The sequence below is a fragment of the Erinaceus europaeus genome, chromosome 14, assembly GCF_950295315.1.
Source record: "Erinaceus europaeus chromosome 14, mEriEur2.1, whole genome shotgun sequence".
Classification (NCBI taxonomy): Eukaryota; Metazoa; Chordata; class Mammalia; order Eulipotyphla; family Erinaceidae; genus Erinaceus; species Erinaceus europaeus.
In genome coordinates, this window is record NC_080175.1 from 68,289,326 (window position 1) to 68,313,510 (window position 24,185).

Here is a 24,185-nt window from a genome sequence, read left to right on the forward strand (position 1 = left end):
AACATTCCCCAGATTCCCATTTAACAATACAACCCCCACTATTTCATTCATCATTTTTCATGGACCTGTATTCTCCCCACCCACCCACCCACCCCAGAGTCTTTTACTTTGGTGTAATACTCCAATTCCATTTCAGGTTCGACTTGTGTTTTCTTTTCTAATCTTGTTTTTCAACTTCGGCCTGAGAGTGAGATCATCCCGTATTCATCCTTCTGTTTCTGACTTATTTCACTCAACATGATTTTTTCAAGGTCCATCCAAGATTGGCTGAAAACGGTGAAGTCACCATTTTTTACAGCTGAGTAGTATTCCATTGTGTATATATACCACAACTTGCTCAGCCACTCATCTGTTGTTGGACACCTGGGTTGCTTCCAGGTTTTGGCTATTACAAATTGTGCTGCCAAGAACATATGTGTACACAGATCTTTTTGGATGGATGTGTTGGGTTCCTTAGGATATATCCCCAGGAGGGGAATTTCAGGGTCATAGGGTAGGTCCATTTCTAGCCTTCTGAGAGTTCTCCAGACTGTTCTCCACAGAGGTTGGACCAATTGACATTCCCACCAGCAGTGTAGGAGGGTTCCTTTGACCCCACACCCTCTCCAGCATTTGCTGCTGTTACCTTTTCTGATGTGTGTACATCCCTAATACTTCCTCTCCACTTTTCCAAGCTTTGGGTCCATGATTGCTCAACAATTTGTTTGGCTTTGTATGTTAACTCTCTTTTCAGTCACCAGGTTCCAGGTGTCATCAGGATGCCGGCCAGACTTCCCTGGATTGAAGACCCCACCAATATGTCCTGGAGCTCAGCTTCCCCAGATTCCCACCCTACTAGGGAAAGAGAGAGGCAGACTGGGAGTATGGACCGACCAGTCAACGCCCATGTTCAGCGGGGAAGCAATTACAGAAGCCAGACCTTCTACCTTCTGCAACCCACAATGACCCTGGGTCCATGCTCCCAGAGGGATAGAGAATGGGAAAGCTATCGGGGGAGGGGGTGGGATATGGAGATTGGGTGGTGGGAATTGTGTGGAGTTGTACCCCTCCTACCCTATGGCTTTGTTAATTAATCCTTTCTTAAATAAAATAAAAAAAAAGAACTTGCTGCAACAGTTACTGATGTGGTCTTTACTGTTACTGCCCTAAGTCTGCTTCCATCCTTCAGCAGAAATCACTCCTTTTACCCCTTTCCCTTCTCATAATCATTATTTTAATATATCTAGGAGTTCCTGTTTTTGTTTGTTTTATTAGTTTTTTATCTTCCATAAATTTGTGAAATCACAGTGTTTTTCTTTTTAACTGTCTTTTAAAGGACACAAAACTTAGAAGTCTGAACAGAATGAAGACTGAATATAAGACCACCCAATTTTCCTTAAGAATAACACATTACTAATGGTTTCTACGTTTCTCTCTCTCTCTCTTCCTTTCCCTTCCTCTCCTTCCTTCCCATCTTTCCCTTCCTTCTCTTCCTTCCCTTTGTTTCCTTCCCTCCTTCCTTCCTTCCTTCCTTCCTTCCTTCCTTCCTTCCTTCCTTCCTCCCTCCCTCCCTCCCTCCCTCCCTCCTTCCTTCCTTTTGCCTTTTCTCCCCAGAGCATTGATCACCTCCAGCACTGCTGAAAACTGAACCTGGAAGCTAAGAGTGTCAGGCATGCAAGTTGTTTGATAACCCACATATGCAGTCTGCCCAGCCCTGTTGTTTGGTTTCTTTCTTTCTTTTTTAAAATTTTTTTATTTATAAAAAGGAAACATTGACAAAACCATAGGATAAGAGGGGTACAGCTTCACACAATTCCCACCACCAGACCTCCGTATACCAACCTCTCCCCTGATAGCTTTTCTACTTTTTAACTCTCTGGGAGTACAGACTCAAGATCATTGTGGGATGCAGAAGGTTGGTCTGGCTACTGTAATTGCTTCCCCGCTGAACATGGGCATTGACAGGTCGAACCATACTCCCAGCCTGCCTCTCTCTTTCCCTAGTGGGCAAGGACTCTGGGGAAGCAGATTTCCAGGGCACATTGGTGGGGTTGTCTGTCCAGGGAGGTCTGCTTGCATCTTGCTAGCATCTGGAACCTGGTGGCTGAAAAGAGAATTAATATACAAAGCCAAACAAACTGTTGGACAATTATGGGCCTAAAGGCTAGAATAGTGCAGGTGAAGCATTGGGGAGTCCTCCATTTTGTAGATAGCTAGTAGGCATATTTTAGTTATATTTAAAAAGGGCCTATAGCTATACTAGTTTTTTTTTTTTTTTTTTGCCTGAGCCTGAAATCTGATATACAGGTGAATCCTAATTATTGTCTGGGGAGATGATGTCATGGCTAAGAAAAGGACCAGAAAGCTGTATCAGGGAAGAAAATAGCTCCTTAATATGGGGAAGGGGTATAAATATTACTGTAAACCCCATTAATTTGATGTGATTTAGGGCCCATAATTAGCTTAGGAGCCTATGTGACCTCTACATCCCTCTAGATCTGTAGTTTGGTTTCTTATGGAATAACCCAGTCAACAAAAGTACTTTTACATCAAAAATTAAGCTATATTCCAGTCTTGGTCTCAGAGTCTGATGGAACACAACAGAAAGAAAAAAAAAGTTTTCATTGGGATCAGAGGAAAATAGCACAATATATATGGCTTCAGGTTCAATCTCCAGAACTGTCATAATTCAGAACTGAGCAGTGCTCTGGTTTTTATTTCTTTCTCTCTCTGAAATCTTAAAAAATAGAAGTAATTCTTCCTTAGGAATTGCTAAACAGAACATACAATATCCCGATTTAAATTCAAACTCACTTTCTGAAATTAATTTAGAGTGGTAAGTTAGATATTTCTGATAAAGCAGAGCAGATATACAATAAGGCCATACAATATAAAAGAGTTGTCTTGGCAATGCTGTAGACAAATCTATTCAGTGCTCATATTCAATGTATTTATATAAGAAAAGCTGATGTTGACAGAGCCAACATAAAAGATCAATAACCTAATAATTTAATATAATGATTTCAAGATAATTGGCTACTTACTGAAGAAAAAGCAGAATAATAGATCCTGCCATATATAAAATTCAATTATCATTGAATTAAAACTTTAGAGACAAAAGAACTTTAAAACTGTTGGCGACAATATAAAGGAGATCTCAGTGAGCTTGGGTTTAAAGAAGATTTCTTTTTGGTTAAGTTATTTTACAATATTATATGATTTTAGGGGTTTAGTTTCACACTTCAGTATGTTTTTGAGAGGCAGCACATTTCTTATCAAAGATCCAGTACCACTAGACCAAAGACACCCCTTTTCAGTCCCCTGACTTTCCCTTCCCATTTCATTTTTTAAACAGGATCAAATCAGGAAGCACTCCCTGACCCTATTCTACTATGTAGTTTTAATTTTATTTATTTATTCTGCTACTTACTATCATACTTTTCTTTCTTGGTAAGCCTAGAAAAGCATCTTACTTTTTTACCTATCCACTCAAAGAGTAGCACTCAAAGAGTAGTAGCTCTAGGTTTCATTGATCTATTATACCACCTTTATGCTTTCTTTCTTTAAAATTTCTTTATTGGGGAAATAATGTTTTACATTCGACAGTAAATACAATAGTTTGTACATGCATAACATTTCTCAGTTTTCCACATAACAATACAACCCCCACTAGGTCCTCTGTCATCCTTTTTGGACCTGTACTCTTCCCTCCACCCACCCCAGAGTCTTTTACTTTGGTGCAATACGCCAACTCCAGTCCAAGTTCTGCTTAGTGTTTTCCCTTCTGATCTTGTTTTTCAACTTCTGTGTATGAGTGAGATCATCCCATATTCATCCTTTGGTTTCTGACTTATCTCACTTACCATAATTTCTTCAAGTTCCATCCAGGATGGGGTAAAGAATACTACTCACCATAACTGAGTAGTATTCCATTGTGTATATAGACCACAACTTACTCAGTTACTTATCTGTTGTTGGACACCCAGGTTGCTTCCAGGTTTTAGCTATTACAAATTGTGCTGCTACGGGCATAGGTCTACACAAATCTTTTTGGATGGGTATGTTTGGTTCCTTAGGATATATCTTCAGGAGAGGAATTTCAGTGTTATAAGATAGATAGGTCCACTTCTAGCCTTCTGAGAGTTCTCCAGACTTCTCTTCACAAGGGTCGGACCAATTACATTCCTACCAGAAGTGCAGGAGGGTTCCTTTGTCCCCACAATAAGGTTTTTATTTTTACAAAATTTGTACTATAAGTCTATATTTGTTTTTCTATCAGATGTGAACTTTGTATATAAAGTATATATTAGAATGGATGCAGCCATTCTAATTATCTATTTTTTTCTTTGTCACCAATGTTATAGCTGGAAGTGGTTCTCTGCATGATGAATCCATTGCTCCTGGAAGCCATATATTATTTATTATTATTATTATTATTTCATCCAATAGAACAGAAGAGTTGTGAGGGGAGGGAGATACACACACATATGGAGAGAGAGAGAGAGAGAGGAGAAAAGACACCTGCAGTCATGTTTTTACTGCTTGTGGGAACTTGCTCCCTGCAAGTGGAGACTGGAGGGGGAGGGCTTGAACTCAAGTCTTTGCACATTGTAATGTGTGCACTTGAGTGAGTGTGCACTGGCTCCCACTCTACATTTTTTAATTAGTGAATTCAGATCATTCATGTTTAGAGTGAGTATACGAAACCCACTCTCGGCCACCTCTATGTTCTTTTCCCATGGGTGTTTTGTATTTTTGTGGTTTCTTTTCCTACTTCATTCTGTTTTTTCATGTGGGTAGCCTTCCATGGTGCTTCTAGAGAGCTTCTTAAAACTTATACTCAAACACTGAAGTTCATAAAGGATTGCATAAGCTGTAAATTAAATGATATTACTGGAACACATAGTACCAAAAATTATTAGTACCTAGAATATATAAAGAATCTTGTGATTCAATGTTTAAAAGGATAATCCAATAAAAATCAAGAAAAGACACATACACAATTGAGCGCTTTACATAAGAGGAAATAACCAACAAATACATAAAAATATGCAGGCACACTGGTAAAAAAAATGAAAACAAAAACCACAGTGAGGCACTAGCACTTCAAAATGATAAGTGTGCAGTCTGACAGCACCAAATAGATCCTTTCATGCAGGAGTAAAGGTCCTGACAGATAAAATTAAGCTTGAAATCCAGATTTGCTACTTATCAGTGGTGGGATCTTTGACTAGTCATTCAAACTCTAACTTACATTTCCTCACTTGTAAAATGCAAAATACACTCTCTTTGTGGAGTCATGAGGAACAAGAATAACCATCCTTAGTCCCTGACATAAAGGCTGGCAATGAATAAAGGGTCATAGATGATGGCTGTTCAGATTGAGATAAATCGAAATGGTAGACAGGCATATGTTGATACTCAGTTGCACCAACAAAAGGTGACTGAATTCAAGAGGATTTTGAACATTATAGTTCTGCTTATAACAACAGTAATAAGAACTGGAGCTGTAGTGACAACAATAATTTACTGAGGTCTTACTATGTGTCAGGTGATGAGTTTATTATCTAATTTTCATTATCTCACTTAATTCCTTACACTTACCTAGGAAAGAAATATTACATGCTTTTATAGTAGAGGCCACTGAAACTCAAAAGTTTACTTAATTCACCCAAAGTCATACCCAAATAGTAATCTGCAGTCTTGCAAATAGAATGCAAGTTTTTTTTTTGGCTTGTCTCTAATTCTCTAGTGTATATGATTACTCTTTATCAGGCAGATACAGAAAGATAATTAAATTTTTTTTTCATTTGGGAGATCAATGGTTTAGTCAACAGTATGTACAATTGTTGGTACATGTGTAAAATTTCCCAGTTGTCTGCATAACACTCTAAACCTCACTTAAGTCCTCCTCCACCATCATGCTCCAGGACATGAATATCCCCCCATGCTCCCATGAGTCTTTACTTTAATGCAATACACCAAACACAGTCCAAGTTCTGCTTTGTTTTTGATCCTTCTCTTTCTGGCTTATTTCACTTAACATGATTCCTTCAAGCTCCATTCAAATAATGTGAAGAAGATGAATTCTTTTTTTTTTTTTTTTTTTTTTGCCTCACGATATTGCTGCAGTTTGGTGTCTACACTATGAATCCACTTCTTCTTTAGGCCATTTTCCCCATTTTTGTTGCCCTTGTTGTTGTTATTGTTGTTATTGCTGTTGTTGGATAGGACAGAGAGAAATCAGAGAGGAAGGGAGGACAGAAGAGGGGGGAAAGAAAGACAGACACCTGCAGACTTACCTCACTGCTTGTGAAGTGATACCCCTGCAGCTGGGGAGCCAGGGAATCGAACTGGGATCTTTAACGCCGGTCTTGCGCTTTGCACCATGTGCGCTTAACCCACTGTGCTACCACCCTGGCCCCCGAATTCACTTTTTTAAATAGGTGAGTAGTATCCCACTGTGTATATATACCACAACTTTCTCAGCCACTCATCTGTTGTTGGACACTTGGGTGGCTTCCAGGTTTTGGTTGGAAAGTTACAAATTGTGCTGCTATGAACATATGTGTACACATATGTATACACATGTCTTTTGGATGATTGTGTTTGACTCCTTAAGCTATATCCCAAGGAGAGGAATTGTTGGGTCATAAGAAAGGTCCATTTCTAGCTTCTGAGAGTTCTCCAGACTGCTCTCCACAAAGAGTGAATCAACTACATTCCTACCGGCAATTCAGGAGGGTTCCTTTGTCCCCACATCCTCTCTAGTATTTCTTGTTGCCATCCTTTCTGATATATGAAATTCTCACAGGGGTGAAGTATTACCTCATTGTTATCTTTATTTTCAATAAAGAGAAGTTTTAACTCATAGGCCACCTTCACAATTAGTGGTTATCAACATTCATTTATGTTATGTGCATATTAGCATGGTGACAATAATAATGTTAATATTTCAAAAGTAAAGAGTGGCTGGTCAGTGGTGAATCTGGTAGAGAGTGCAAACTACCATGTACATGGACCTGGGTTCAAGTTCTTGGTATCCACCTGCAGAAGGGAAGCTTCATGAGTAGTGAAGTAGTGCTGCAGATCTATCTATCCATCCACCCACCCAACCACCTATCTATCTATCTATCTATCTATCTATCTATCTATCTATCTATCTATCTCATCATTACCATCATTCATTTTCCCTTCATTATTCTTTCCCCTCTATATTTCCCATTGCTTCTCATTGTCAATATGCTTCTATGCAAGAAAGGGAGAAAGGAAAAAATAAAATAAAAATGCACACTGTGGATTTCTGGAGGAGGTACTGAGCCCAAGTGATAAACTTGATGACAGTTAAAAGAAAAAAAGTAAAGGGTGAAGAATTTTCAGTGAGTTTCTGGCAGTGTGGCCAGTATGGTGTTAGGATTTCCAGCCTAATATGTTGTCAGTGTATTGCTTATTTTAAAATCATGTTCTATTATTTACTTATTTACTTTTATTGCTGCCAGAATTATCACTGGGGTTCAGTAATGAAACCACTGCTACTAGTGACCATTTATTCCCTTTCTTTTATTTGATAGGACAGAGAGAAATTAGATGGGAGTGGGATATAGAGAGGTAGAGAAAAAGACAACACTTGCTGAAACAACCCCATTAGCTCCTTTCTGGAATAACTGGAACAGTACTCAGACTAAAACAGGGTACTATTACAATTACAACTTACAATACACTAATGCCCAAGATTAAAGAATCAAAATCCTATCATCTTTTTAAAAATTTCTTAATCCAGTTAGAATCTTGCCTTTCAACTCCCCCACCCCATGTCAACATGGACTTTCTAAAAACACAGGCGCACTCACTCTCAAGAGTGAGACAGGACCTGGTAGTCTTGTGGTGCCATCTTGACTCCTGTAATACTTCTGCTAAAATACTCTTCAATACATTTTGGCTTCAGTGCTAGGAAGCTGTGTGTCTCGAGGTAACTTCATCTATCTTCTAAAAGTTCGAATTGTTAACAGCAACAAAAATGATGATGAGTTCATTTTTCATTGAGAGTTTATGATGTGCCAAGTACTGTGCTAAGAACAATTTATCACTTGCCTCATTTATGCTCCTCATAAAACTCTGTGGCATGGATACTATTATCATCTCCAATTTACTGACTGAAAACATAGTGGTTTCAATCCATTCATCATAATTTTAGCATCTGCAAACTAATCTTGAAGTCCTTGCTACTTCTTAGACATTCAAAAACAGCACAAAATGCACCAAGTTCAGCTCCTTTGAATCTAACACTTTTTTCATGTGTGTGTTGGTTTCTCACAATTTGTTATTGTAGAAAATGTTTAAACAGGAGGATTTCTTATTAAAGGGAAGACAGAAATGTAAGGATTCTTTTTTTTATAATTAAAAAATAAAAACTTCCCCAACAACAAAAGTCCAGGACCAGATGGCTTCACAAACAAATTCTACAAAACTTTCAGGAAGCAGTTAATACCCATACTTCTTAAGCTATTTCATAAGATTGAAGAAACAGGAATACTCCCTTCCACCTTTTATGAAGCCAACATCACTTTGATACCAAAAGCTGATAGGGACAGAACAAAAAAGGAAAACTATAGACCAATATCTCTGATGAACATAGATGCCAAAATATTTAACAAGACCTTGGCCAACCGGATACAGCAACACATCAAAAAGATTGTTCATCATGACCAAGTGGGATTCATCCCAGGAATGCAAGGCTGGTTCAACATCCATAAGTCAATCAATGTCATTCACCACATCAATAAAAGCAAAGCCAAAAACCACATGATTATCTCAATAGATGCAGAGAAAGCCTTTGACAAAATCCAACACCCATTCATGCTCAAAACTCTACAAAAAATGGGAATATATGGGAAAATCCTCAAGATAGTGGAGTCTATATATAGCAAACCTATAGCCAACATCATACTCAATGGACAGAAGCTGAAAGCATTCCCCCTCAGATAGGGGACTAGACAGGGCTGTCCACTGTCACCGTTACTCTTCAACATAGTATTGGAAGTTCTTGCCATAGCAATCAGGCAAGAGAAAGAAATCAAAGGAATACAGATTGGAAGGGAAGAAGTCAAGCTCTCACTATTTGCAGATGATATGATAGTATACATAGAAAGACCTAAAGAATCCAGTAGAAAATTACTGGAAGTTATTAGGCAATATAGCAAGGTATCAGGCTACAAAATCAATGTACAAAAATCAGCGGCATTTCTTTATGCAAACACTAAATCTGAAGAAGAAGACATGCAGAAATCAGTCCCATTTACTGTTTCAGCAAAATCAATCAAATACCTAGGAACAAAGTTGACCAAAGAAGTGAAAGACTTGTATACTGAAAACTATGAGTCACTACTCAAGGAAATAGAAACTGATACCAAGAAATGGAAAGATATCCCATGCTCATGGATTGGAAGAATAAATATCATCAAAATGAATATTCTCCCCAGAGCCATATACAAATTTAATGCAATACCCATCAAAGTTTCACCAAGCTTCTTTAAGAGAATAGAACAAACACTACAATCATTTATCTGGAACCTGAAAACACCTAGAATTGCCAAGACCATCTTAAGGAAAAGAAACAGAAATGGAGGCATCACACTCCCAGACCTTAAACTATATTATAAAGCCATCATCATCAAAACAGCATGGTACTGGAACAAAAAAAGGCACACAGACCAGTGGAACAGAATTGAAAGCCCAGAAGTAAATCCCAACACCTACGGGCATCTAATATTTGATAAGGGGGCCCAAAGGATTAAATGGAAAAAGGAGGCTCTCTTCAATAAATGGTGCTGGGAAAACTGGGTTGTAACATGCAGAAGAATGAAATTGAACCACTTTATCTCACCAGAAACAAAAGTCAACTCCAAATGGATCAAAGACCTAGATGTCAGACCAGAAACAATCAAATACTTAGAGGAAAACATTGGTAAAACACTTTCCCACCTACACCTCAAGGACATCTTTGATGAATCAAACCCAATTGCAAGGAAGACTAAAGCAGAAACAAACCAATGGAACTACATCAAATTGAAAAGCTTCTGCACATCCAAAGAAACTATTAAACAGAGAGACCCCTCACAGAATGGGAGAAGATCTTCACATGCCATACATCAGACAAGAAACTAATCACCAAAATATATAAAGAGCTCAGCAAACTTAGCACCAAAAAAGCAAATGACCCCATCCAAAAATGGGCAGAGGATTTGAACAAAACATTCACCTCAGAGGAGATCCAAAAGGCTAACAAACATATGAAAAACTGCTCTAGGTCACTGATTGTCAGAGAAATGCAAATTAAGACAACACTTAGATACCACCTCACTCCTGTAAGAATGGCATACATCAAAAAGGATAGCAGCAACAAATGCTGGAGAGATTGTGGGGACAGAGGAACCCTTTTACATTGCTGGTGGGAATGTAAATTGGTACAGCCTCTGTGGAGAGCAGTCCGGAAAACTCTCAGAAGGCTAGACATGGACCTTCCATATGATCCAGTAATTCCTCTTCTGGGCTTATACCCCAAGGACTCCATAACACCCAACCAAAAAGAGGTGTGTACTCCTATGTTCATAGCAGCACAATTCATAATAGATAAAACCTGGAAGCAACCCAGGTGCCCAACAACAGATGAGAGGCTGAGAAAGCTGAGGTATATATACACAATGGAATACTACACAGCTATCAAAAACAATGAACCCACCTTCTCTGACCCATCTTGGACAGAGCTAGAAGGAATTATGTTAAGTGAACTAAGTCAGAAAGATAAAGATGAGTATGGGATGATCCCACTCATCAACAGAAGTTGAGTAAGAAGATCTGAAAGGGAAACGAAAAGCAGGACCTGATCAAATTATAAGTAGGGCACCAAAGTAAAAACCCAGTGGTGAGGGGTAGACATGCAGCTTCTGGGGCCAGTGGGGGGGTGGGAGTGGGTGGGAGGGATGGGTCACAGTCCTTTGGTGGTGGGAATGGTGTTTATGTACACTCCTAGCAAAATGTAGACATATAAATAAGTAGTTAATTAATATGAGAGGGGGAACATCAGTTGTATGTCTCAAAGTTTCTCAAAACACAAACTGAATCCTTTTAATATATAGGCTGTGTATTTGATATGCGGACTCTCTCAAAAGCCTAGACCAAGTAGATCAGAAGCATCCAATAGCACAGTTATATACAAGATACTGGATACTGTACAGCAAACCATAACAAAAGGACTTTTCAAAGTTAACCCAATTACCAAATAATGTGATGATAACATTAACTATCGATTGTCTTTTTGAACCTTAAGACAGCAGGAACCTCACATCTCCACTATAGAGCCCCTACTTCCCCCAGTCCTGGAACCCTTGGATAGGGCCCACTTTCCCGTATGCATCTCCCAATCCAAACCAAATAATATTGCATCCGCCGATCACAACCTAACCAACGCAACGATTGCCACCTCAACATGCTTCACTTCAGACTGTGTCCAGAGACTTCACGTGTGGAATGACAACCCTTCAGCTTCATTACTCGGGTGAGACCTTTCCTTTTATAGTACACTCTAATTTCATCTCAGGTAGTTCACTTTCTAACAAAGTCCCATAACCTAGATATACACCAGTTTCTGTGAGAGAGAGCTTATGTGCACACGTATCCGTAAACTACTGCAAAATATATACCTGAAAGCAGAAGTACACTAGAGTTTACAGTGAGTACCTCCCTAACACTTCCTCTCCACTATTCCAAACTTGGGATCCATGATTGCTCAACAAATTGTTTGGCTTCGTATGTTAACTCTCTTTTCAATCACCAGGTTCCAGATGCCACCAGGATGCTGGCCAGGCCTCCCTGGATTGAATACCCCACCAATATGTCCTGGAGCTCAGCTTCCCAGAGACACACCTTACTAGGGAAAGAGAGAGGCAGACTGGGAGTATGGACCGACCAGTCAACGCCCATGTTTAGCGGGGAAGCAATTACAGAAGCCAGACCTTCTACCTTCTGCAACCCACAATGACCCTGGGTCCATGCTCCCAGAGGGCTAGAGAATGGGAAAGCTATCATGGGAGGGGGTGGGTTATGGAGATTGGGTGGTGGGAATTGTGTGGAGTTGTACCCCTCCTACCTTATGTTTTTGTTCATTAATCCTTTCTTAAATAAAAAATAAAATAAAATAAAATAAATAAAAACTTTTTGGGAGCTGGACCACTTAATGAGGGGTTGCAAAAGGACCTGATTTTGATTCCCTGCTCCCCACCATCAGGGTGGAAGCTTCAAAAGCAGTGAGGCAATTACCGTAGGTGTCTCTCTGTTTCTCTCCCTGTCTATCTTCCTCTCTCCTCTTAATTGTTCTCTCAAATAAAGAAAACAAATAATAATAAAAGGAAAAAAATGGTCCCCAGGAGTGGTGGATTTGTCCTTTAGGGAAAACAGCTTTCAATGTTGTCTGCCACATATTTTCTAGAGCATTATTTGTAGAAAGTATACATGGCTCAAAAAGTGTGCAATTTTAAATTGTTTTGGAGATCTTTACAGGCAATGCAAATGTTCAGCCCCTGGTTCCCATTGGTGGGGGTGAGGAGCGGTGCTTCATGAATGTTGAAGCAGTGCCACACATGTCTCTATCCTTCTCTCTCCTCTCTTCCCTCTCAATTCTTCTCTGTATGTCTCTAGCCAGTAAATAAATGTTAAAACTATATATAATGAAAAATAAGAAACTATACACAAAGAAGAAGCAACATCTTAAAAATGCATAGCATCTATCCAGTTTTGTTATAGTTAGAAAGAGAGTCACTTGAAGGTGAAATGATCATCTTCTGACACACAACTACATGTCAATTTGGCTGACCCATGCCAACCCATAGTAAATTGTTCTGGCAATGGAGGGAGGGAGAACCTGCTTTAGCAAAGAGAAAGATACTCCTCCAGGCAGATGGCCAGCTTGAGAATAAAAATTACATAAAAAAATAGTCTATACTGAGTCTTTGATATGTTGACTCTCTGAAAAGCCTAGACCAGGGAGAACAGAAGCAACTGGTGGCACAGCTATATACAAATAATCTCAAAGGACATAAATTGTGGTGTTGGGTATTATATAGCAAATTCTAACAGAGGTTTTTCAAAGTTAACCCAATTACCAAATAATGTGGTTATAACAATAACTATCTATTGTCTTCTTACCCCTAAGACAACAGAAGCCTCACATTTCCACTATAGAGCCTATATTTCTCCCAGTCCTGGAACCTTAGGGTGGGGCCCACTTTCCTGCATGCTTCTCTCAATTCATACCAAATAATATTGCATCTGCCGATCCCAATCTAGTCAATGCAATGAGTACCACCTCAGCATGCTTCACATGTGTCCAGAGACTTCAGGTGTGGAATGACAACCCTTCAGCTTCATTACTTGGGTGAGACCTTTCCTTTTGTAGTATTCTCTAATTCCATTCTAGGCAGTTCACTTCCTAACAAACCCCAAACCTAGATATAGACCAAGTCCCGTGAGATAGAGCATATGTTCACATCTATCAATAGACTAGGGCAAAATATACACCTGAAAGCAAAAGTACACAATAGTCTGCAGTGAGTACCCCCTACCACTTCATCTGCACTATTCCAGCCTTTAGGTCCATGATTGTTCAACAATTTGTTTGGCTTAATATGTTAACTCTCTTTTCAGCCACCAGGTTCCAAATGCTAGCATGCTGCTGACCAGACTTCCCTGGACAGATGAGCCCACCAATGTGTCCTGGAGCTCCGCTTCCCCAGAGCCCCAACTTACTAGGGAAAGAGAGAGGCAGGCTGAGAGTATGGATCAACCACTCAATGCCCATGTTCAGTGGGGAAGCAATTACAGAAGCCAGACCTTCCACCTTCTGCATCCCACAATGACCTTGGGATAAAGAATAGGAAAACTATCAGGGAAGGGGATGGGATATGGAGATCTGGTGGTGGGAACTGTGTGGAGTTGTACCCACTTATCCTATGGTTTTGTTAATGTCTTCTTTTTAAAATAAATAATAAAATTTTAAAAAATAGCCTATAGTCTTCATTAACTCTATCTGTCAGTACAAATGACAACTCCATGTAACCAAAACCACATCTATGATGTATGTTTAGTAATTTTGTATGGTTATTAACAGAAAAGATTAGGGTTTGGGTGGTGGCGCACCTGCTTGAGTGCACACATTTCAGTACGTAATGTCCTGGGTTCAAGCCCCTAGTCTCCGCTTGCAGAGGGGAAGCTTCACAAGTGGTGAAACAGTGTTGCAGTGCTATAGGTCTCTTTGTCTCTCTCTCTCCCCCTCTCTTTTTTCCTCTCTCTCTCCCATTGCTCCTCAATTTCTCTGTGTCTTTATCCAAAATCTATAAATATGTATATATATATATATATTAAAAAGTAGATTTTCAGAAAATTTAAAGATTCTAAAAATATTCCAAACTATATAATTGTAATTACTGATCACTTAAACAACAGAGATCTTCAAGAACAACCAAAGCCTTGCAGATGGAATAAGATACCATGGAAATGGCTCAGGCACATATGTTGGTTTTAAAGGATACATACTGGAAACAGAGTGTTATTGTGCAGTGTTACTTTCATTTAAGGAAAGGAAATGGTTTATCCACAACAGAAGGCTAAGGATGCTCACAAGGAAAAGATAAACTTTAGAGAAAGAGGTAGAAACAAGAAGCAGATATAGAGAAGGATTAAAGTGGTAGGAAGCCAAAATGGCAAAAATAAGAGTGAACAACAACAACAAAAAATACCATCAGAGGTCATGTGAGAGAAGCAAAACTCAGAATTATTTATGAGGGAGAAAGCCTTTATTATACCAACACAAAGACTGCTATACTTTCTTTTTTGACCATTTAAAAAGTTTTGTAAGGCACATGCAAAATAAAATAGCTCTAAAACCTAATGTATCCTTCAGAACACTATTTTAAGAAGTGCATAGGCAGTATCTTCTATTTAATCAACTATTTTTTCTTTTGCAATTCTGTACATAGTACAGAATATTAGAAAACAAGGGTGGGGGAGATAGCATAATGATTATGAAAAGAGGCTTTTATGCCTGACTTTCCAATTCTCCAGGTTCAGTTTCCCACACCACCGTAAAAGCCAGAATTGAGTAGTGCTCTGGTAAAAAAAAAAAAAAAAGGAAAAAAAAAAGCGGGTGGGGAGTGGGCAGGCTGTATTGCACTTGGTTGAGCACACATATCACTATGTGCAAGGATACTGGTTTGAGTCCCTTTCCTTCCCACCTACAGTGGGAACACTTCATGAGGAGCATGCAGCGAGTCTACAGGTGTCTATCTTCCTTTCTATATCCACTTCTTTCTCACTGTCCTGTTAAATGAAAAGAAGAAAATTAAAAAATAGAAAGAAAAAAATGGCTGCCAGGAGCCACTGATTGATAGTGATAGCACCAAGCCCCAGTGATAACCCTGGTGGCAACGAGAGGGGTGGGGGGGGAGGAAGAGGGAGAAGGAGTGGGAGAGAGAGAAGAAAAGGAAAAAGAATGTTAGAGAAGACTCAGTTTGGTGCAGCTAGTAAGTTAACTAAAAATCTCTGTAATATTGTGATCTGTGCAATACAATCTTTTTTTTCTAGTGGTCAACTACTGGTTTTAGACTATTCTGACCTAGAATAAAATTTTGGGGGATATACTCTCCTTTTGGCAAGAGGAAGCTCAGCTAGCTTTTCCTCTAGAGCTGTTAAATCTCCAGTTTATATCTGGAAGCAAAGTTCTGATATAGGCCTTAAATCCGACTGTCACTCACAGCCTCTGTGGACTTTAGGTGGATTCAACAGAAGATAAATTTGTCATATGACCAAATTATCAAACTTATAACCACATCATGTACTAGAACATAGTTGATTTTAGCTATTTAGAAAATTTAAGGAAATCCAGCAGATGGCTTTGAAGGGACCCAGAACTCTAGTGTCCTGGAGTTGTACATTTCTCTCTGCTCTTGCTCCACCATCCACAGAACTGAGCCCAGTTTAAGCTGTGCCACTCTCTGTCCATTTTCCATATCTGGACTTTCTCTAACTTCAAGAGCTAAAGCACAGAGCTGCTAACATTATTACATTAAGCCAAAGTGAGAAGGAGAAATACTGAATGATCTCAATCGTCAGTGAAACTTAAAAAACAAGGATAGAAAGAAAAAGCACAAGGTTAAACTAGTACTCGGTTTGGTTTATGGAACCAAAGCTAAGTACTCTGGGAAAGGAAGGCATGGAGGGGGATGTACACACTTTATCCACCTGGGGCATAATGGTGGAAAAGGACATAGACTGGTGGTGAGAGTGTTTTACAGATACCTATCACAGGGAAATGAGAAATTATACCCATGTATCAACAACTATACAGTAATGCATTCGTCCCCCAGTGAAATAAAAAAATTCTCCTCATTTATAAATTATTGTAAATGGTATAAGTAGTTAACAATAAGTTTAATTGAACATTTTTCTCACTTTCCAAAATTTGAGGAAAGAACTCTTTATCTTATGCTAAAAACTTTAAAAATGTTAGATATACATTAGAGTAAATTACAACACTTCCAAACTAAGTTTTAGATCATATTCATAAAAAGAAAATAGTTATAGAATATATTCAGGAACAGTGGAGTAATAATGATATAGATAAAAGAATATTCATGAAAAAAACCATTTTATAGCTTTAGTTTTTGAAAAATTAAAGTCTTTAAAATAAAAATGCTGAATGTATTCATGAAGAACATGTGCATAAGAAAATATATTCATATTAGCCAAATATATTCAATAAGAGCATTTCTTAAAATAAACTTATAGTAGACTTTACATTTGGTGAACTCTGCAATTTAGAAAATTGATTCTTTAGTGCATTTAATTTATATGAGTGGGACTACTTCAGTTTTCTTAAGATGCTACTGTTTGAAATACTGAAGTAATTGCCAACATTTAAATGTTATTTTTTTCCCCAGAAGGCTTTGGATTACTACACCATTGCCTGAAGACCCCCAAATCTATAACACTAAGCCTACATTCTGACAGAAAAACATTTCCTGGGCCTAAGTAAAGCCACTCCCTTTGGAAGAGTCAGTAGTAGGGTGACCAGAAAGCCAGTGTGTTTATGAGTCTTGGAGTATGCCTGTTTCACTGGGCAACTCATAATAGTGCTTACTTGGCTATCAGAAGTGTCCAGTTTGACAGATAAATTATACAGTCCCTTTAGTTAGTGGTCTTTTGTACTCTGTAGTTCACAACCAATTATCCTATAATTGGCCTTCTTACAAACTAACTTCCGGAGCTCTGTAGGCATCTGAGTGTATTATTTCTCCTTAACTACTTCCTTGTCTACTTCATGTGTGTAGATATAGTTAATTCTTAATCCTGGAGAAAAAGGATTTGTTGTGATTTTTCCTGTAATACTACTAACCATCTGCTTCTTCCTATACAGCAGGATCTTAAGTGTCTGTGCAATCTCAGCTATTTTTTGCTTATTGATCATCACTCTAGATGGCAGAGTGCTATCACATGACTTTCCTAGGTACATGGTGAAAAGTTTATATGGAAAACATTTATTTTTATTTTTTTTTAATTTTTTTTTATTTAAGAAAGGATTAATTAACAAAACCATAGGGTAGGAGGGGTACAACTCCACACAATTACCACCACCCAATCTCCATATCCCACCCCCTCCCGATAGCTTTCCCATTCTCTATCCCTCTGGGAGCATGGACCCAGGGTCATTGTGGGTTGCAGAAGGTAGAAGGTCTGGCTTCTGTAATTGCTTCCTCGCTGAACATGGGCATTGACTGGTCGTTCCATACTCCCAGTCTGCCTCTCTCTTTCCCTAGTAAGGTGTGTCTCTGGGGAAGCTGAGCTCCAGGACACATTGGTGGGGTCTTCAATCCAGGGAAACCTGGCCAGCATCCTGATGACATCTGGAACCCTGTGACTGAAAAGAGAGTTAACATACGAAGCCAAACAAATTGTTAAGCAATTATGGACCCAAAGCTTGGAATAGTGGAGAGAAAGTGTTAGGGGGGTACTCACTGCAAACTCTAGTGTACTTCTGCTTTCAGGTATATATTTTGCAGTAGTTTACGGATACGTGTGAAGATATGCTCTCTCTCACAGAAAGTGGTGTATATCTAGGTTTTGGGACTTTGTTAGAAAGTGAACCACCTGAGATGGAATTAGAGTATACTATGAAAGGAAAGGTCTCACCCGAGTAATGAAGCTGAAGGGTTGTCATTCCACACGTGAAGTCTCTGGACACAGTCTGAAGTGAAGCATGTTGAGGTGGCAATCGTTGTGTTGGTTAGGTTGTGATCGGCGGATGCAATATTATTTGATATGGATTGGGAGAGGCATACGGGAAAGTGGGCCCTATCCAAGGGTTCCAGGACTGGGGGAAGTAGAGGCTCTATAGTGGAGATGTGAGGTTCCTGCTGTCTTAGGGTTCAAAAAGACAATGGATAGTTAATGTTATCATCACATTAATTGGTAATTGGGTTACCTTTGAAAAGTCCTTTTGTTAGGGTTTGCTGTACAGTACCCAGTATCTTGTATATAGCTGTGCTATTGGTTGCTTCTGATCTACTTGGTCTAGGCTTTTGAGAGAGTCTGCATATACACAGCCTATATATTAAAAAGATTCAGTTTGTGTTTTGAAAAACTTTGAGACATACAATTGATTTTCCCCCTCTCATATTAATTAACTAGTGATTTATATGTCTACATTTTGCTAGGAGTGTACATAAACACCATTCCCACCACCAAAAGACTGTGACCCACTCCCACCCCCCAATGGCCCAGGAAGCTGCATGTCTAGCCCTCACCACAGGGTTTTTACTTTGGTGCCCTACTTACAATTTGGTCATGTCCTGCTTTTAGTTTCCCTTTCAGATCTTCTTACTCAACTTCTGTTGATTAGTGGGGTCATCCCATACTCATCTTTATCTTTCTGACTTAGCTCACTTAACATAATTCCTTCTAGCTCTGTCCAAGATGGGTCAGCAAAGGTGGGTTCATTGTTCTTGATAGCTGCATAGTATTCCATTGTGTATATATACCACAGCTTTCTCAGCCACTCATCTGGTGTTGGGCACCTGGGTTGCTTCCAGGTTTTAGCTATTATGAATTGTGCTGCTATGAACATAGGAGTACACACCTCTTTTTGGTTGGGTATTATGGAGTCCTTGGGGTATAACCCCAGGAGAGGAATTACTGGATCATATGGAAGGTCCATGTCTAGCCTTCTGAGAGTATGGAAAACATTTTTAAAAACATTAGAAATTTCTCGTTTTCCAGTTATCATTGTTGGTTTTAGGATCCAATTGAATTTTTTTGTCACCACAGTTGTAATTACAACTATATATAAAGTTGTATCATACAGTTTGATCAATAATTTGCTAATAACTTTTCTCCCCCAAAGAAAAAAGCCTGGATTTGTGATATTTGTCAACTACTATAAAGATTTCCTATTATGCTAATTTCGCCAACAATTTAACAACTAAAAATTCTTGAATGTTTAGCAATAAGATATCTAGAATGTATACAAACTGATCCCAGCACATTTTTTTATTAGTTGCAATCCAGTTTTGAAGTAGCACATAGTCTTTGTAAAGATCTCTTGCTTAGGTAAAGAAGATGCATTAATAAGACACTTCCTAAGGAGAACTGTTTCTGCCCCCCTCCCCAGGAGAACTGTTTTATATATAGTTTGCATCATGTATACTGAAACTGTTAGCCTCATCTATAACTAATTGCCTAATGACCTTTAAGAATAATGTCATACTGATTGGATTATAGGAAAAACCATAGTATATTTTTCTGGATTTTTTTTTTTTACACAAAAATGCATCATGATTTTTCCAACAACCCAATAGAAAGGGAAATCGCCAAAGAATAGTGAGATAAAACTAGTTTTAAAAAGACTTACTTTGATGTATTTATATATGCAGAGGAACGCCCAGGAAATATATCAAAGCATTCTAGGCTTTTACTGGCTACAGGCTTATATAACCCATGGCCTAACCATACTGTAAAGAACTGTAACTCATCAAACACAGTTAGGTGCCAATGGAGCCAAAGCTCAGGGTGCCAAAGCACCTGACCACCACCTATTGATAGCTAATGTAAGTAGTTTGCTGGCGATTGAAGCCGTAAAATCTGTTGAAATCCCTTTAATAATGCTAGTTAGAAAAGACTTTGAATGCTACTTAGAGGAGACTTCCTTTATCAGAAGTGCCACCCTATGCAGATTTCTCCTTCAAGTTGTTCCTCACTGTTCTGCTGATATGAAATGTCTTAATATCCTTTAGATTGATCTTGATAGTGAGCTAATAAAAGACAGGGACTCAGTGGGCAGGGGCGCACTAGTTATCCATCTTCAGGGGAGGCAGTGAATGTGAGCCATGCTGGGCCTCTTAAGACCATGTTAGTCTTAGGTAACCATTTATTGTTTCTGCATCAGAGGCTACAAGTCATTCCACAGATATAATAAATTTATATACATAAATTATATGTACAATACTTTGGGAGTTGGGCAGTAGCGCAGTGGGTTAAGCGCATGTGGCACAAAGCGCAAGGGCCTGCGTAAGGATTCCAGTTCGAGCCTCCAATCCCCATCTGCAGGGGAGTCACTTCACAGGCGGTGAAGCAGATCTGCAGGTGTCTGCCTTTCTCTCCCTCTGTCTGTCTTCCCCCTCCTCTCTCCATTTCTCTCTGTCCTATCCAACAACGATGACAATAAAAAACAGTAAGGGCAACAAAAGGGAATAAATAAATAATAATAAAAATATGTACAATACTTTTGTGTATAACACATTTACAAAATTACACTCCTCTATGTCTTCTTCTTAAATTATAACCACTTTCTACTGCTTTTTGATCTTTCTTACATTGTTATTTGTTTTTCTCCTTCTTCTTATCATATGTAATATCTTGAGGTTCTTTAATTTGGTGATAGTGTTCAAGGACTCTTGTTATAGTTTCTATCTGTTGTCAAATGACTTAAATTTCTCTGAAAGATAACTACTGAATGGGCTCACTCATATGTGCAATATAAAGAGCAAATGCTCATGAACTTGTTTTTAAAAAGTGTTAAACTGTCACTAAGACTTTGTAAAAATGATGCTAGTTATCCTTGGTGGGGGGAGGTAGGGAAATAGGGGGGAATTATAGAACTGTGGTGGTGTGTGCAGTGTGGAACTATACCACTGTAGTCTTATAATCTTGTAAATCCATTATTAAATCACTAATGTAAATCAATAAATAAGAGGGACACTTGGTACCATCTTTTGACTTCTCTTTATTTACATGGTTAGGAAATTTGTATGGCCAAAACTTCCCCATAGTGGAGAAAATAAGAAGTCATATGTGAGTGTATAAAACACATTTGGATATAGACTACAAGGAAAAATGGAATGTAAAAGAAGGTATGACTAGATGAAGATTTATTTTAATTTTTAGAAATGGTCATGAACACAAAACAAGTAGATATTTTAATGTATTTTTAGTTTTATGGCAAAAGTGAAGAAAGTATTTGGAATTTATTCTGCCTTCTATATCACTTAATTAAAGCATGGTAACTTCTAGGACCACTTTGCATAAATGTAGTTCAGTATCAACTTCAGAGTATCAATTTTAGGAAATTGTTTTCTTACTCAAACTTATCACTCTATTTTCCAAGAGAAAGAGAAAGGAGGAAAGAAATAGAACCACAGAATCACTCTGCCATATGCAATGCTGACTTGAACTCAAGATCTCATGCGTTTAAGCCCAAAACTCCAGCCAATGCACTACCTTCTGGACCTCTTAAATGTCTTTAATTAAAGATATAGGCAATACTTTAGGACACCTCTAACAGCACTTGGTCTGATGCGGTATCCTCTAGCAATGGTCTCCTTCGGTTGTTTTCATGTAGTTGCATTTCATTTCCAGAACTCAAGAATCAGATCACAGAATTATATCACCACAACAAAGATAAAGAATATACTTGAGAGGAAGAGGTCAAAGTCATTTCTAATCTCTGAAGGAAATTTTTCCATCATTACCAGTGACCTCAGGGATGGAAAGTTCAAAATTTACTAAGAGCTATGAACATAGAATACTTTGATTAAAGAAAAGTACAGCCAAAGATTGTTAATTTGATGTTTGTAATACACTAATTCTGGTAAAAATATTCCATTAGAGAAACTGAAAGTTCTATTCTGCTATTACAAGAAGCTGAGAATAAAAATAATTTAACTTGAAATAAATCTTCACAAAAGTTATAATAAACATACCGGGCAGCTTCTGAATATCTCTCCAGACATCTAAACACTGTTGCCTGACGAAGATGATTTCGGAAGTAGGATGGGTTTAAAACAATGCTCCTGTAATGATAAAAGAGATGCAAATGATATTAAGTTGAAAAAAATAAGCAGAAGTATACGGTACGAAATAATACGCATTCTATTTCATATACTATATATTTTAAAAGGAGCTAACACATGAAGCCCATTTCTTTCTGGATTTGTCAGTTAAGACAGATAAACAAGCATTATTGAAAAACTAATTAAGTTTGCATGATAAAGGAAACCTTATTTATAGCACTGCAAATATTTTATAGATATGGCAATGACAAAGGATTTGAATACAATTCAGATTTCATGCAAGACAGGATGTTACTTTATTTGCTTATGTTAATAAATCAGACAAAAATCACAGGTTATTTATGGTATGTTTACCTATAATGAAGGAGGAGGAGGTTGTTAGCTGTTGAGAATCAGGCAAAAGAAAGGAACTGGAATTTGAGTGACATGTTCATTTGCACTCTATAATTTAGTTTTGTGTACTCCTTCAGGAGGACAATGTAATGCCATTGATTATGGGTTCTGGTCTTGAAACTGTCAGCTTTGGTAAGGCTCTTGTGCACTTTGTGTTCTAATCATTTCTCGCATGGCACTGCAAGCCCTGACTTGTAGGTAAGATGAAATATCTGCCCTTACCTACAAATTCTCTAACATCTTCTAGAATTCTAGAGTCTTGCTCACTGCCCAGAAAAAAAAGATGATCACTCTCTAGACACTTTCTTTCATCAGATTGGAAGTGGCAGACTCCCCACCCCTTTTTCGCTTTAGTGAGTACAAGGCAGTGCTCAAGGTATATGATGTCATGAGCTATACTGAACAAATGAAGTCCAGAGTGAATGGTGAAACAGCTCTTTGTAAAAGTTTAAGATGTATCTTCAATTACAGAGTGTGCTGTATTATTGATGCAGTACACAACAGGCTACCGAACACCATAGGCTGATCGTGGTGGTGTTGGTGGTAGTGATTTCGCCACCAGGGGTATCTCTAGGGCTGTGACTCCACCACTCCAGATAGCCATGTTATGACAGAGAAAAAGAGACAGAGGGAGAGAGAAGCAGATAGGAAAGACACCTGCAGTAGTGCTCCATCACTCATGAAGACTCCCCCCTGCAAGTGGGGACTAGGGAATCAAACCTGGGTCCTTGTGCATGCAAACCGTGTGTTCATCACCAGGTAAGCCACCACCTAGATTCTCATCATAGGATTAGTAAGCAACATCCAAATGAGCCTGTTTTCAAAGTTTATTAGAATCATTTAGAATTAATTACTGAAGTGGTTCTTAATAGGAGGAGGGGGTTGCACATTGCAAATAAAAGTTATGGACCTCTGTCCAGAAAAAAAAAACTTGCACAGAAACTTAATTGACTAAATTTAATGAATCCATGTCACCCCCTTTAAAGTTTTTTAATGAACTCAGGATTAAAAAACTGGCAGAGACAATGAAACATTGATTGTGGAAAGAATAAAATAGAAAAGAAATATCTATCTGGCCCTAGCTATGGAAATTACAAGATGACCTGATTGAAAACTTAGTCTATTTTAAACACAAGAGAGCAGAAACCATAGAGATTAAGAACTCTTTCTAAAATTTTATGGCGCTAATTGATGTTGTTTCAAACATGTTGTACTTCTGATTTTTAGTTACAGACTTTGTATTATACCTTGATGTCTTTCCCAAGATTATTTCTGACTTACAGAGATTGGATTAGTGATGTCTGACTGTGCATTACGACAAATGATCTACACAAATAAATGCATTAACCTCCCAAGAACAATAAATGATTCACTGGTTTATGACTAAAATATTAGAAATAGCCTATTGCACTAATGTAGTCC

The 24,185-nt window shown here is 38.4% G+C and overlaps 1 protein-coding gene across 1 annotated transcript in view; it reads right to left on the reverse strand.

Moving 5' to 3' along the window:
- SPATA16 (spermatogenesis associated 16) overlaps positions 1-24,185 on the reverse strand; it is a 331,768-nt gene that overhangs the window by 163,677 nt on the left and 143,906 nt on the right. Inside the window, exon 4 of the mRNA XM_007517989.2 lies at positions 22,281-22,370. Coding sequence (XP_007518051.2) covers positions 22,281-22,370 — 90 coding nt within the window. The remainder of the gene's footprint in view (positions 1-22,280; positions 22,371-24,185) is intronic.